Source organism: Arachis hypogaea, chromosome 9 (genome assembly GCF_003086295.3).
Source record: "Arachis hypogaea cultivar Tifrunner chromosome 9, arahy.Tifrunner.gnm2.J5K5, whole genome shotgun sequence".
In the NCBI taxonomy this organism is placed as follows: Eukaryota; Viridiplantae; Streptophyta; class Magnoliopsida; order Fabales; family Fabaceae; genus Arachis; species Arachis hypogaea.
Window position 1 is genome coordinate 108,953,768 of NC_092044.1, and position 15,325 is coordinate 108,969,092.

The window sequence follows — 15,325 nt, forward strand, 5'->3', positions numbered from 1 at the left end:
ACATGTTACTTCATGCTTGGTTTTCAGGCTTCATTTTTGTATTAGGCTGCTAATTTGGGGACCTTTGGAGCTCCCTTGTTCACAGATTGGACGGTGATTCCATAAACAACCCTATAATTGCATCCATTGTCAACTAGTGATAACCAAGTCATCAAGTTTTGGGTTTAAGTTTTGTAATGGAGAAATAGCAGCAACTGCATATACTTGCGGGACAAACTAGTGCAATATAAAGTTTTATAACATTTATCCAAATTGACCAATGTCAATAGGTTCCCTGCCCTTGCATGCATGCATCCAAGGTTTAGTGGTGCTTCAGAATGTACAATTACATCTATTTTATCTTAATTTGTCTCTAATATTATTAACAGCTTTGACAGATAATTATATCTTGCTAATAGCACATAAAAAATTGTGAAATCGTGAAATCTTAGAAGAACTCAAAGGGAATTGGATTGATGATGATATGCGTTGTACGTCCGATCAATTTCACCTATCCATTTAGATTCTGATTTTAGGCACATCACTTTATTCTTTAGTTTGAAGATAATTCTACAACTTCCTTCCAAATCAACACCCTACCACCTTCACTTACACTACAAGATGTTAATTCATTGCAAAAGTTCTTTCTTGCAAGCAAGACCAATTCAACATCTAAAATTTCCCACCACATAAAAAACAACTATCCTTGAATTCATTTGCATATGTATAATATATCAAGAATTCAGTATCAAGTCTTCCTTCACTAACATAGCAATCTAATTGCATTTCCAAGGGTTCGAAGTTTCAAAACCTATTTAGCAACAACTAAGGAATGAAGAATAAATTGATTCGACGGATCAAAAAATTGTTTTCATGTTCTGGTAATCATCATGTTCTCCCATCCTAGCTTCCATACCTTATTCCAGTTTGTTATTCATTGTTTCTCCTTTTTTCGTAGACTTGTATATTGTTTCATCAGTATATATTATTAGAACGTCATTTTTATAAATACTAGATGATAACTTGAATTTCTTCAAACTAGCTTGCAAGTTAACTTGGGACTGCTTAATTTTAATATAGTGACCTAAAAATTGATAAAGCATATGAAATTAAAGACTATAATATTTAAGCTTTTTATTTTTTGTGGGTTGAAGTGCAGTTGATATCTTTTAATAATGTGGATATTTGGTGTTTTTGTATGGATACCACTGATTTTTTTCTTTCAATTTACAAATTTAAGAGTTAGATTTATTTTTTTTATTTTAAAATTTTTAAATATACAAATTTAAGGGTTGAATTTGTGCTTTAACATTGAAAATATTTAAAAACATGTAAATTAGACCCTTCAATTTACTTTACATCAAGCAAAATTTTATTTCATTATAAATTAGACCTTTTAATTTGTATACTATGAAAATTTGATCTTTAATTTTGAAAAATATGAGAATCTTATTTATTTATTTTTAAATAAATAAATAAAATTTATATAAAAAATATATCAATTAATTATGATACTGGATTATACAACATTTTTTTATTACTAAAAAAATTAGCCTAATATTTGCATGTAGGAATAAACCACAACTATTTCTGAATTCTGATCCTTTTCTATACCATTTTATTCTCCTTGGTCTTATTTTATATCAAGTGTTTAAAGCACATCATTGTTATGAAGAATTTTGCTTTAACATGCACCCAAATAATTCTATATTCAAATTCTAAATATGTTAGTGGCAATGGATTATGGCAGTGTGTAAGCCAAGTTCTCCAAATGATGAAGCTTCTGTGGATGTGCGTGAGGAATATGCTAATGCATTCCGTACGGAATCATACATAGAATTTTGGACACGTGTCCTTGCATATCCCAAAGCCCAAAACTCCTCTTCGACTTCGGCCCGTCTCCCCTCTTACCGTCTATTTGCCGAGCACCTCTTGGATCCTGATCAGCCCACTGTTACATGGGCCTTAAACAAAGTCCAAAATAGGCCCACTATCCATGCTCTTTTGTCGGACTACTTTGCCCATACTTCCAACGCCTCTCTACTTTGCAGCCATTTATTGAAAGACATTGATCGTGTGCGGGTTAAGTATCAATCACTTAAGACCATTCTTCAATGTGTTGCAAATAATCAAGATCATAATACAACTACTTTATCATTAATAATGGCTCAATTAACAGAATTCTCCAACTCACTAAACCCCTTTGCCCAATCAAGCCCATCTTCATGTTTGGTTCGGGCGGCCCAATGCCAATGCTCCGAATTGTCAAAACGGCTTGAGTCGAGCCGTGACAAAGTGAGAGCCAATCTGCAAATGATGGCTAGGCTAAAAGGCGGCTCTGCTTGTCTTCTGGTGGCTATAACGGCTTCACTCATGGTGATTGTTATTACTCATGGACTTGTTTTGCTTGTGGCTACACCTAGTTTGATAGGAATAATGGACTTGGTAAAAGTGGCTTCAGAAAGCAAGCTGAAGAAGGTCATGGCTCAAGTCGATGCAGCCGCAAAAGGAACTTACATTGTGAACAAGGACTTGGAGACCACGGGTCGGCTTGTGGCTCGGCTCAATGATGAGCTGGAGTACATGAGGACAACAGTGAAGTTTTGGCTCGAGAGGAAAGATGATAAAATTCAAGCTGATGGAGAAGTGGTACGCCTGCTAAAGCAGAACCAATGTAATTTTAGTGATCAATTGGATGAATTGGAGGAGCATTTGTATTTATGTTTCATGACCATTAATAGAACTAGAGACCTTGTGCTGAAAAAGATCATTCATTCTGCTTGATCTGCCACTAGTAACCTTTCATAATAATTATCAATTAATAAATTCTTTATATATTTAATACCATTTATTTTATAAATTTAGTTTCCCTCCATTATATTACTGAAAACTAATAATGTAAAATTGGTTTATTTAAACTATGTCGTAGTTCACTGCATTAGGACATTTCTTTTAATTTGTGGAAGTAATATAACTTATTGATTGGTGTACAGGTAAGATGTCTCAATTCTTTTGGTATCATGCTTGGCGACTATGTGAAACGCTAACTCCTTTGGTTCTTGAAGGTTGTAGAAGGCTTAGGGTTGAGTTTATGGCTTTCTTTTATTTTAATGAAATAATCTTTTTAAAACAAACTTTCAATCTGAATCCGTTTAAATTCAGCAGCGAAAAATTTATGAGACAATTTATTTTTGACTCATGAATATCAGAAAACGGAATAGAGCAGGGAAGAGAGAAGCTGACACCATCATGTATCCTAATTCAGTTGTCTTGTGCAATGCAACCTAAATCCAGTCTCCATCACAATAGTGGTGGAATTTCCACTATAGTTAAAGTATTACATACACCAATTCCACAGGATTGACACAATCATTTCACTCTCAAGTTCTAACCTAACTTGACTTGGTTATGCTAATACTTAACTTTTCACTCTTAGTGCTAACCCAACTAAGAAAGGGATACATCACTGGTACAAGATACAAGACACAGAATCAACCTAAAAAAATCTGAAATCACTCTAGACTTTTTACTAAAGTGTATCTCTCTGCCTCTTTCCACTCTTAGGCTTTTTTAATGACTCTCTCATTTAGCCTTTTACCTCAAGAAATTACAGAAAAATAAACATTGAAAAGAAAATTACAATCTGTAAAACATGAAGGAGATTGATGCTTCAACAGCCTCTTTGCTATGTGATGAACCAGATTTGTTTGTCTCTGATTTAGTTCTTCATTTTGACAGAATGCCCCTTTGACTAGGAAGCATTGTCCAAGTTGATGAACTTCTTCAGAGAACTCTTCTCAGAACATTAACCTCAAAACACTGGTTATCTCTCATTGCTTCAACAGAAACAAAATTTTTCTTTTTGTATCTCCTTGCATGTTGCTGAGTTGCTTTCTAACAAGTCAACTCCTCGAGTTGTGTGCTCCCATCTTAGCCTTTCACTTTCTTCAATTAACCCCCAAATTAGGGATTTTCAAGCTGTCTTCTTTTTGCTTGACCGAAGACATTTGAGTAGCAAAGAGAAAGTTGTTCAGTGGTAAACTCAAATGCGAACCATTAATAATGTGCTTTGCCTCCAAGAAACTTTGTGAACCATTAATTTACAGCAGCAGAGATCAAAGACTTCTTTCTTCATTTAACCAAAAATGGTATCACAGAAAATTGGAGAAGGAGTGAAGAAATTAACATGCATGCAAATGGAAATAAATCACCTTTAACTTTTGATTCAACTTGATGGGTTTGATTTGGGTTATTAGACCTTTGCTTTCTTTGATTAAGCTTTCTCTTTCTTTCTTATTTAATGAAATGAGTAAGGAACAAAGCTCTCTCTCTTTTGTTCTGATGCTGACCGAAGTAAGTAGAGAGAGAGAAGTCTTCAATCTTGGATGAGAAGCTTGATGGAGTCAACTTGGACTTAGGTTAGATATGTTTTTATTTATCCCAACTGATGGTATTGCTTAACAATCTTGGATTTTTAGTGCTTTGTAACCCACTTTGTTTCTGGTTTGATTTTCTTCCTATTGGGCTGCTGCAATATTCTTTCTTTGGCCTGCAACAATTTATCAAACACAATTAAAAACTAATTGGTTAATTAGCCCAATAAAATAATGTTTGTCATCATCAAATTAATTTAGTTAATTTCTTAACTCAACAATCTCCCCATTGATGACAAACATAATTAAAACATTAATCAAAAGGAATTGACTTTGAGTAAAGATAAGGAACTTCTCTTTGAATGATGTCACTTGCTTTTGTGTTGCTCCCCTTTCCTTTTCAAGAGTAGCCCCCCTTGATTTATACTTTTCTTTTATTTTCTGTTTGCATATACTTATTTGGAATCCAAAAAAATGCTATATACTAGCCAAGGATGCAGCAAACAGTGACAGTTTCAAACATTTGTAACATCTCATGACACATTACTAAGTGGATTTGTTTAGCCCAAAACTGAGTCAAAACATATTAGCAATTATAACCAATATTCAGCTAAAGACTAAACATATCATGTCAGCACTTTTTAATCAAATATCCATTTCAAAAACTGATCATGCTTTAATCAAGACAGATCATTAAGACTAACAAGGACAAAACAACAACATATCATAAAAAGCAAATTGCAAATCTCATGCCAAAAAATCACAGTAGTAGCAAAATTTGCAAATCAAATTCTCATGCAAAAAATTATAGCAGCAGTAATAAAAAATCATAGCAAAAAATTCACAATATTCATGCTATTCATGCTACTACTCCCCCTTTTGTCATCAAGAGTGGAAAAAAGTCAAGATCAAACAAAAACCGCGCCTTAAAAACTGCAAGAAAGAGTTAATGAAAAGTCTAAACACCAAATTGATTGAAAGTAAATACAACAGTAGTTAAAATATTACAGTCATCCAAAATAAACAGAAAGTAGTTCAAAATTAATAAGAAAAACAGGTTCATGAGACAAAAGTGAGCAGACAACAGGAGCTTCATGAGACAAATCTAGGTATCTGAACCATTTTCCTCAGAATTAGCTTCCTCTTCAGCATCAGTGGCATGATCTTCATCTTGTTGAAGATTATCAATGAACTTCATGAAGACAGCCACTCTATCTCTTGATTTTCGGAGGAAATTCTCATGCTTGCTTGCTAGATTCTCTTGTTCCTTACTCATGGCAATCATATGATTGGATTGGGAGACAAATTCTTGGACCACATCTCTAACAACATTAAACAAAGCAGATTTTTGTCCAATGGAGATGGAAGTGCCCTCGGTGGAAGGAGGAGGAGAATCCTCAGGAATGATCTCATCATTTTCATCATCTAGAACCACCCTTTTAGAGCGAGTAGGTCCTTTATGCTGTTTCACTGAACCACCTCCCTTTAGATATGAATGTCTATTTTCATAATACTCATTGGATAAGTCAACACCAAAATGCTCAAAAATACAAGTTAGAAACATGCCATAAGGAAGGGCTTTGTCTTTCTCACTTCTAACAGAGTCAAACATGTATCTTACCATCAAATAAGCAAAAAAAATTCTGTTTTAGTGAGCAGAGCATACAAAACAAGAGTGTCAGTGTAAGATACCCTTTGATATGAACCACTCTGAGGAAGTATGATGTAATTTAAAATACGGTGCAACTGAGCACGTTCATAACCCAGGGCTTTATGAGTAGGGGTGATGCCATCAATCAGAGAAACATGTTTACAAATATGAGCCAGAGTATCATTGAAAGAGATACCAACTCCTTCATCCCACTTAACAGAAGTATATGCACAAGCCCCAACATCAGTGTATTTCAATAAATCACTGATTGTTTCATTGTTTAGCATAATGTCTCGGCCCTTGACATAAGAATGAACACTACCCTCATGATATGTCATGTTAGCATAAAACGCTTTGACCAAAATTGGGTACACTAATTTTTTTATGTTAAAAAGGTGATTCCAGTTTAGAAATTCCAAATTTTCAACAAAAGAAAAGCCTTTTTTCAGATTTGGTAAATCAGCAAGAAAAGAGGGACACAGGGTACGATACTTAATAACTCCTTAATAAAAATCATTATTCATGGAGGATTTAAATCTGTAAGGGTTATAGTTGGAGTGAGAGGTCATGAAGTGAGATTTGTGTGCAAATGGATCAATGTCTAGTTCTCTAATAGATTTAAGAGGGATTTGAGGTTTACCTCTCTGAGAACGAATGGAAATAGACCTTATCTTAGGTTGAGTGGGCTCAGAGGTAGGTTCTGCAGCAGCTAGGTGTTTTCCTTTCGAAGAGCTTGGCTTCAAAGAACCAGGTTTAGAAGAAGGTTCCTTTGGTGGTGGCATCTGCTTGGCTGAGGGTGGAAACCTTGAGAGGTTCTTAGTGCGAGCCATGGGATCAGAGCGAGGAGGTGAGGTAGGAGGAGAAGGAGAGGGAGTGAAGGTTCTGTCTTGAGAGCGAATGAAAGGTTTTTGGTTTGTAGGAAGCTTGAAGATCTTTTCACAAAGAGGCTTTTGTGAAACAATTTTCTTCCTCATTTGGTTGGTTTCTGATTTTGAACAAAAAGAGGCAATAAAGGTAGTGGGGGAAACTGAAGGGTTAGAGGAGGAGTTATGAAGGAAGAAGAAGAAGAAGTGTTAGTAACCGCACCAAAATTTTTTTTTCTTAAAACATGCAATTGCATCACCTCTTATTTGACTTTGAAAGGAGTTGACATCACCAAAAGAAAGATTTGATTTTATTAAAAATAAAATGAAAAGTAATTTTAAATTTTGAAAGCTTTTAACTGAAAGACAAAATGAATAAAATAAAATAAATAAAGTAAACCAAGATACAATAAATAAATATATCATGTAACACTCATATTGGGCCCAGAGGTGGTTTGGTTTAAGGAAACATATTGGACCACCCAGATTCTGAATTATAAGGTTGGCCCAGATAATTCAGCACGTGCAACAAAGCCCAGAGAACACTGATCATAGAAGGTTCTTCATATGCCCAGAATTGTCTCACACCTGTTTATGAGACAAAAACTCCAACAAACTCATCAGCAATTTTCAAATAATGAATCATAACTTAAAATTCCCAAACTAGTCCTAAGCATACAGAATTTGTCTTCAGCGAGTGGCTTAGTAAAAATATTAGCTAATTGCTCATCTGATTTAACAAATTGAATGCTAATATCCCCTTTTTGAACATGTTCTCTTATTGAGTAAAACCTCACTTCAATATGTTTTGTTCTAGAGTGCAAAACTGGATTCTTTGAAATATTAATGGCACTCATATTATCACACAATAAGAGAATATTTTCAGCATTTAATTTATAGCCAATAAGCTGTGTTTTTAACCACATAAGCTGAGAACAACAAAAAAAAGCAGCTATATACTCAGCCTCTGCAGTGGATAAAGCCACTGTTGGCTGCTTCTTACTTGACCAAACATTCAAGGACTTTCCAAGAAAACAACATAAGCCTAATGTGTTCCTTCTATCAACTCTATCACCGGCATAATCTGCATCACTATAACCAACTGCAGAAAAATCATCAATCTTAGGATACCATAGACCAAAATTGGATGTGCCACAAACATATCTAATGATCCTCTTAACTGTAGAGATATGAGACTCTTTTGGTTTAGATTGGAATATTGAACACATTCCAACACTTTGTACAATATCAGGTCTAGCGAAAATTAAGTACATAAGAGAGCCAATCATTCCTTTATACCTAGTCTCATCTACATCTTTATCAGTTTCTCCCTTTTCTAATTTTGAATTAGGGTGCATGGGAGTTTCCATGTGTTTGGCATTTTCTATACCAAATTTCTTAACTAGTTCCTTGGCATACTTCTCTTGATGAATAAAAAATACCATTTTCAGATTGCTTAATTTGAAGCCCAAGGAAAAAATTAAGTTCACCCATCAAGCTCATGTCAAATTCATTTGTCGTGAGTTTTTCGAATTTAGAACAAAGGGATTCATTAGCTGATCTAAAAATAATGTCATCGACATATATTTGGACTAGAATGAAATAATCATTAGAATTTTTGATAAATAAAGTAGTGTCTGTGGTGCCTATTTGAAAATCATTTTTTAAAAGAAAAGAGTTAAGTCTCTCATACCAAGCTCTAGGAGCTTGTCTTAAACCATAGAGAGCTTTTGATAATTTGAAAACATGGTTAGAAAATTCTTTATTTTCAAAACCAGGTGGCTGCTCCTCATACACTTCTTTATCTATCACACCATTTAAGAATGCACATTTCACATCCATTTGATATAATTTAAAACTATAAAAGGCAGCATGAGCTAGAAGAAGTCTTATGGCTTCCATTCGGGCAACAGGGGCAGAGGATTCATCAAAATCTATTCCTTCTTCTTGGTCATATCCTTGTGCCACTAGCCTTGCTTTGTTTCTTGCAATGCTACCATCCTCTCCTAGCTTGTTCCAAAATATCCACTTGGTGCCGGTCACTTTCTTTTCATTCGGCCTTGGAATCAATGTTCAAACTTGGTTTTTCTCAAACTCATGAAGCTCATCCTCTATTGCCTTTACCTAAGAAGGGTCATCAAGGGCTTCCTTGACGTTCTGAGGCTCCATTTGAGAGAGAAGAGAAATGTTTGATTCTTCACTTACCTTTCTAGTTGAAGACCGAGTTTTAACACCATGAGAGACGTCCCCAATGACTAATTCCTCAGGATAATTCTTCAAGAATCTCCATTCACAAGATTTGGTGGACTTGGAGGCAAATTCAGTCACCAAGGAATTCAGGAAACTGTTGGTTCCAGGATTTCCTTCAAATTCATGAGACAAAATGGAATTGTCTCTTGTTAGATTTTTAGCAGCTGTAGTTTCTGGTTCAGTTTATCTAGAATTTTCATTTTCATGATTTTGTGATGTTTCATCTTCCTTTTGAACGTGATTTCCTGCATCACATTCTTCCAAAATACTTTGAACCAAGTTAGTAGCACAAAATGTAACATGTATGGACTCCTCAATTATTTTAATATCTTGATGATAAACTCTATATGCTTTACTAGTTGTTGAATATCCTACAAATAAATACACATATGCCTTTGGATCAAATTTTTCCAAATTGTCTTTGTTATTTAGAACAAAACATTTACATCCAAAAATATGCAAGTAGTTGAAGTTTGGAGGATGACCTTTCCAAAGTTCATAAGGAGTTTTCTTCAAAAATTTTCTTATGATGGTTCTATTCAAAATGTGGCAAGTTGTGTTAACCGCTTCAACCCAAAGGAATTTTGGAACATTGCTCTCACAAAGCATAGCTCTTGTCATTTCTTGAATGCTTCTATTTCTTCTTTCCACAACACCATTTTATTGTGGTGTCCTTGGACAAGAGAAGTTGTGAGATATTCCAAATTCCTCACAAAAAAATTCAAATAATTAGTTTTCAAATTCATTTTCATGATCACTTCTTATAGAAGAGATCTTTAAATCCTTTTCATTTTCAATTTTCTTACTAAAACCTTCAAATGCTGAAAAGACTTCATTTTTGTGTGCAAGAAATAAAACCCAACCAAACCTAGAGTAGTCAACCACAATTACTAAACCATAATGTTTACCACCTAAGCTTTGAATTCTTGTTGGACCAAATAAATCAATGTGTAGCAATTCAAGTGTTCTTTTAGTAGAGATGTCTTCCTTTGATTTAAATGAACTCTTTGTTTGTTTTCCCATTTGGCAAGCATCACAAGTGATGTCTTTGTCAAACCTTATCAAAAGAAGACCTCTTACTAATCCTTTCTTGACAAATTTGTTTATTTGAAACATACTTGCATGATCCAATCTCTTGTGCCATAGCCACTTTTCAGGTTCTTTAGAATGAAAACAAGCTACATTTTGATCCTTTAGTTCATCAAGGGTAAGCCCATACACATTATTACAACGCTTAGCAATAAAAAATACTTCATTGGTCTTTTCATTTACAACACAGCATTCAAGTTTTTTGAAAGCCACCAAATAACCCAAATCACACAATTGACTTATACTCAAAAGATTGTGCCTCAAGCCATTTACCAAAAAGACATCATCAATGAAAGTAGAGTGATTATTACCTACTTTTTCAACAGCAACTATTTTAACTTTTTTATCATCTCCAAAGGTCACAAAACCTCCATCATACTTGTTTAGTTTGATGAAGAAAGTTGACCTTCCAGTCACGTGCCTTGAGCATCTACTATCCAAGTATCACATATTCCTTTTGTTCTTGGATGCTAGCCAAATCTGCATTAAAAACTTCAAGTAACCTTAAGTATCCAAATTAATTTGTATCCTTTGAAGTTAATCCATCTTGGTTGTCCAAGTGCATTGAAATCACAAACAACATTGTAAATTTGGTTTCCTACAATTCTTTTTTCAATGAAACATTGTGAATATGAGTGACCAAATTTCTTGCAATTAAAACAATAATTTTTCTGATGCATATCGCTAAAACTGAGGTGAGTTATTGTGCTGGAAATGATTAAAGGACTAAAATTTTCTGGTTTTTGGAAGAGGTGCATTTCTTTTGACAAACTGATTTTTATTGTAATTGTTCCTCTTTGCAAAAGTGTTCCAACCAGAATTTTTAAAAACATTTGGAATTTTTGAATATAAGATTTTGTTGTAAAATGGTGAATTTTTGAAAGCAACCTCCTTATTCGAAATATATCCCAAATCTGACCTATTTGATGTAGGTCCGGTTCTTGATGGTGGCTCAGTTTTACTTGTGTAAACTTCATCAAATTTCTCCTCATGTGTTGGAACATATCCAAGACCCAATTTGTTAGGAGTGGATTTAGTTTTTTATGAAAAAGCCACAAATTTCATGGAAGAATCATTAAAAACTGCACTCTCTTTGGTTACATAACCTAAATCAGATTTTTTAAACAATGGTCTTTGACTTGCAAGTAATTTGTCCAAAATACTAGAACTTTGAGCAAATTTTGCTAAATCACCATTCAGCCTTTTAACCATTTTATTTAATCTTTCATTTGCAGCAATAAGCTCTTGAGAAGGATCCACAATGTGCTTTCCTTTTATTTTTTCAAGTTCAGATTTTAGAAATATGTTTTCTTCAATAATTTTCAAAGCACATTCAGTTTCCTTTACCTTTTCTCTCAAAAAATCATTTTTAGCTTTCAACATTTCTTTTTCAGATTTGCATTTAGTGTATTTTTTCAACAGTTTTGAGGAATTTAGTGTAAGATCATCTATTATAGCATGTAAATCATCTATGGACAAGTCATAGTAATTTACCTCATCAAAATGATCATTACCAGCCATGAAGCAGATTTTATCTTCACCTTTAAAATCTTCTTCCTCATTCGAGTTATTCTCAAGATCCTCCAAGATGTCATGAGCACTCTCTTCTTTTCTTTCTTCCCTTTGTCCTCCTTCTTGAGTTTTAGACAGTTGAACTTAAAATGTCCAACCTCCTTGCAATGATGACAAGTAATCTTGCTCAAGTCCTTCTTGTAATCCTTTGAGCTTGAACCCTTGTGTTTGCCTTTGTTCTTCATTATCCTTCTAAGTCTCCTAACAAAAAACATAAGTTCATCATCTGAAATATCATCACTAGACTCACTCTCTTTTGATTCTATTTTTGACTTGAGGGCTATTCCATTTTTCTTTGGATCCAGATTTTTGTGTGTGGCTTCATAGGCAAGGAGTTTTCCTCTCAGCTCATCATAGGTTATAGGGCTTAGGTTATTGCTCTCGGTTAGGACAGTGGCAGTAGTTTCCCATTCCTTTGTGAGGCTTCTAAGGAGTTTTTTCAATAGGGTTTGTTCTGAGTAGGTTGTTCCCATAGCATCAAGGTTGTTGATTATGATTGAGAATCTCTCAAATACTTCATAAATGCTTTCTCCATCCTTCATATTAAACATCTCATACTCTTTTCGTAGCATATCAATCCTCGTTTCTTTGACTTGTTTAGTGCCTTCGTGTGTAACCTGGAGTTTCTCCCAGATTTCTTTGGCTGTCTTGCATCTAGACACCTTTCGGTACTCTTCAAAGATGATAGCACAGTGAAGAAGGTTGATGGCTTTAGCATTCAGCTCCATTTTCTTCTTGTCATCATCGTTCCATTCAGCTTCTTCTTTTGGAGTCACCACTCCATCAGCACTTATTTTTGTTTGAATCTTGGGGCTGCTCACAACAATCTTCTAGATGTTGTAATCAATGGATTGAACAAAGATCCTTATTCTTTCTTTCCAGTATGCATAGTTCTTCCCGTTGAAGAAGGGAGGCTTGTTGTTTGACTGGCCTTCAGTTAGAGTATAGGCAACTGTGGTTATGCCCAAGTTGTTTGTCATTGGACCTTTGCTCCAAGCAATGAAGTTTGATTCTTGAGACCTTTATTCTAGATACCAATTGAAGGTTGTAGAAGGCTTAGAGAAGGGGGGTTGAATCTATCACCTTCTTTTACTTTAATGAAATAACCCTTTTAAAACAAACTTTCAATTTGAATTTGTTTGAACTCAGCAGCGAAAAATTTATTAGACAATTTATTTTTGTCTCATAAATAACAGAAAACAGAACAGAGTAGGGATGAGAGAAGCTGACACCATCATGTATCTTGGTTCAGTTGCCTTGTGCAATGCAACCTACATCCAGTCTCCACCACAACAGTGGTAGAATTTCCACTATAGTTGAAGTATTACATACACCAATTCCACAGGATTGACACAATCCTTTCATTCTTAAGTCTAACATAACTTGACTTGGTTATGCTAATACCTAACTCTTCACTCTTAGTGCTAACCCAACTAAGAAAGAGATACCGCACTGGTACAAGATACAAGACACAGAATCAACCTAAAGAAATCTGAAATCACTCTAGGCTTTTCACTAAAGTGTATCTCTCTGTCTCTTTCCACTCTTAGGCTCTTTCAATGACTCTCTCATTTAGCCTTTTAACTCAAGAAATTACAGAAAGATAAACATTAAAAAAATTACAATCTATAAAACATGAAGGAGATTGATGCTTCAATAGCCTCTTTGCTATGTGATGAACCAGATTTGCTTGCCTCTGGTTTAGTTCCTCATTCTGGCGAAATGCCCCTTTGACTAGGAAGCACTGTCCAAGTTGATGAACTTCTTCAAAGAACTCTTCTCAGAACATTGACCTCCAAATACCAGTTATCTCTCCTTGCTTCAGCAGAAACAATTTTTTTTTTGTATCTCCTTACATGTTGCTAAGTTGCTTTCTACCAAGTCAACTCTTCGAGCTGTATGCTCCCATCTTAGCCTTTCACGTTTTTCAATTAACCCCAAAATTAGAGATTTTCAAGCTATCTTCTTTTTGCTTGACCGAAGACATTTGAGTAGCAAAGAGAAAGTTGTTCAGTGGTAAATCCAAATCTAAACCATTAATAATGTACTTTGCCTCCAAGAAACTTTGTGAACTATTGATTTACAGCAGCGGAGATCAAAGACTTCTTTCTTCATTTAACCAAAAATGGTATCACAGAAAGTTGGAGAAGAAGTGAAGAAATTAACATGCATGCAAATGGAAATAAATCACCTTTAACTTTTGATTCAACTTGATTTGGGTGATTAGACCTTTGCTTTCTTTGATTAAGCTTTCTCTTTCTTTCTTATTTGATGAAATGAGTAAGGAACGAAGCTCTCTTTCTTTTGTTCTGATGCTGACCGAAGCAAGTAGAGAAAGGGAAGTCTTCAATCTTGGATGAGAAGCTTGATGGAGTCAACTTGGACTTGGGTTAGATATGTTTCCATTTAGCCCAACTGATTCTATTGCTTAACAACCTTGGGCTTTTAGTGCTTTGCAGCCTACTTTGTTTCTGGTTTTATTTTCTTCCTATTGGGCTGCTGCAATATTCTTTCTTTGGCTTGCACCACTTTATCAAGCACAATTAAAAACTAATTGGTTAATTAGTGTTTGCTCTGTCTTTACCTCAACAATGGAGTTTCCACAGCTAGTTACTAGTTTCAAAGAAGTCTTGCAACTTTTGATTTTTGTTAGAGATGTTATCTTGCTCTAGAGGATATTAACCATTGCTTTAGGACTTGCCAGAAAGCTCGTCAGATTTGGATTAGCTTAAACTTGGGAATGACCGCTATGGACTCTAGTTTGGATTTTGTGTCTTGGATTCGTTCTAACCTCAACAAAAATGAGTTTCTCTTTGCAGTGACCTTTTAGTGGATTTGGAGGTATAAGAAGAATGACATCTTCCATCAAGATGATCCATGGAGTAAGGAGAAAATTGTTCACTTGGTTAAACATGCTGCTCGAGATTTCTCCAATGTCGTTACCTCCCAAAAACATATTATTCCTTCCTCTTTGCAATATAACTGGGAAACCTCCAATGAATGTCTGTAAAGTGAACTGGCATGCAAGCGTTTTTGAAAATGAGCAATTAGCTGGCTTTGGGTGTGTTATTAGAGACAATATGAGAATTTGGATAAAAGGTTGTTCTGCCAGTATACCTCTTTCTAGTGCTTTTTGTTGTGAGCTTCATGCTATTTGGATAGGGCTTGTTATGGCTTGGGATTGCGAGTGCAAAGAGGTCATATGTGAAATTGATAATCGTGATATGTTTCTTCTTGTTTCGCGAGACACAACCAGCATGATTAGAAATGACTCTGATCTGCTTGACAAAATCAAAGAGATGCTCCAGCGCAATTGGACAGCTACTTTAGTGTTCATCCAGTGCACAGCAAACAGAGCGGCTGATTTAATGGCTAAGACTACTACTTTAAACAAGCAGGTGTACCTAGAGTGGTTGTTGCCCCCTAATAATTTAGACATTATTATTAGAGAGGAGTGCTGCTCTTTCTATTAGGTCATTTTTCTTTGTGTTATGTTCAGTCACAAAAAAAAACATGAATCCCGAATATAGATAAACTGAGGCAACCCG

General features: G+C 34.9%; 2 protein-coding genes across 2 annotated transcripts; both read left to right on the top strand.

Annotated features, from left to right (window-relative positions):
• Positions 1 to 675: 675 nt before the first annotated feature.
• On the top strand, positions 676 to 2,821 carry LOC112713068 (UPF0496 protein At3g49070-like). Its single transcript, XM_025765831.3, has 2 exons — positions 676 to 860; positions 1,730 to 2,821. Exons 1-2 carry the CDS (start codon positions 812 to 814, stop codon positions 2,761 to 2,763), a joined length of 1,083 nt encoding a protein of 360 aa, XP_025621616.1. The 5' UTR covers positions 676 to 811; the 3' UTR covers positions 2,764 to 2,821.
• Positions 2,822 to 14,689: 11,868 nt separating this feature from the next.
• LOC140175212 (uncharacterized) lies at positions 14,690 to 15,250 on the top strand. The gene has a single exon (XM_072202158.1). The coding sequence runs from the start codon at positions 14,690 to 14,692 to the stop codon at positions 15,248 to 15,250; it is 561 nt and encodes a 186-aa protein (XP_072058259.1).
• The last annotated feature ends 75 nt before the right edge of the window (positions 15,251 to 15,325 follow it).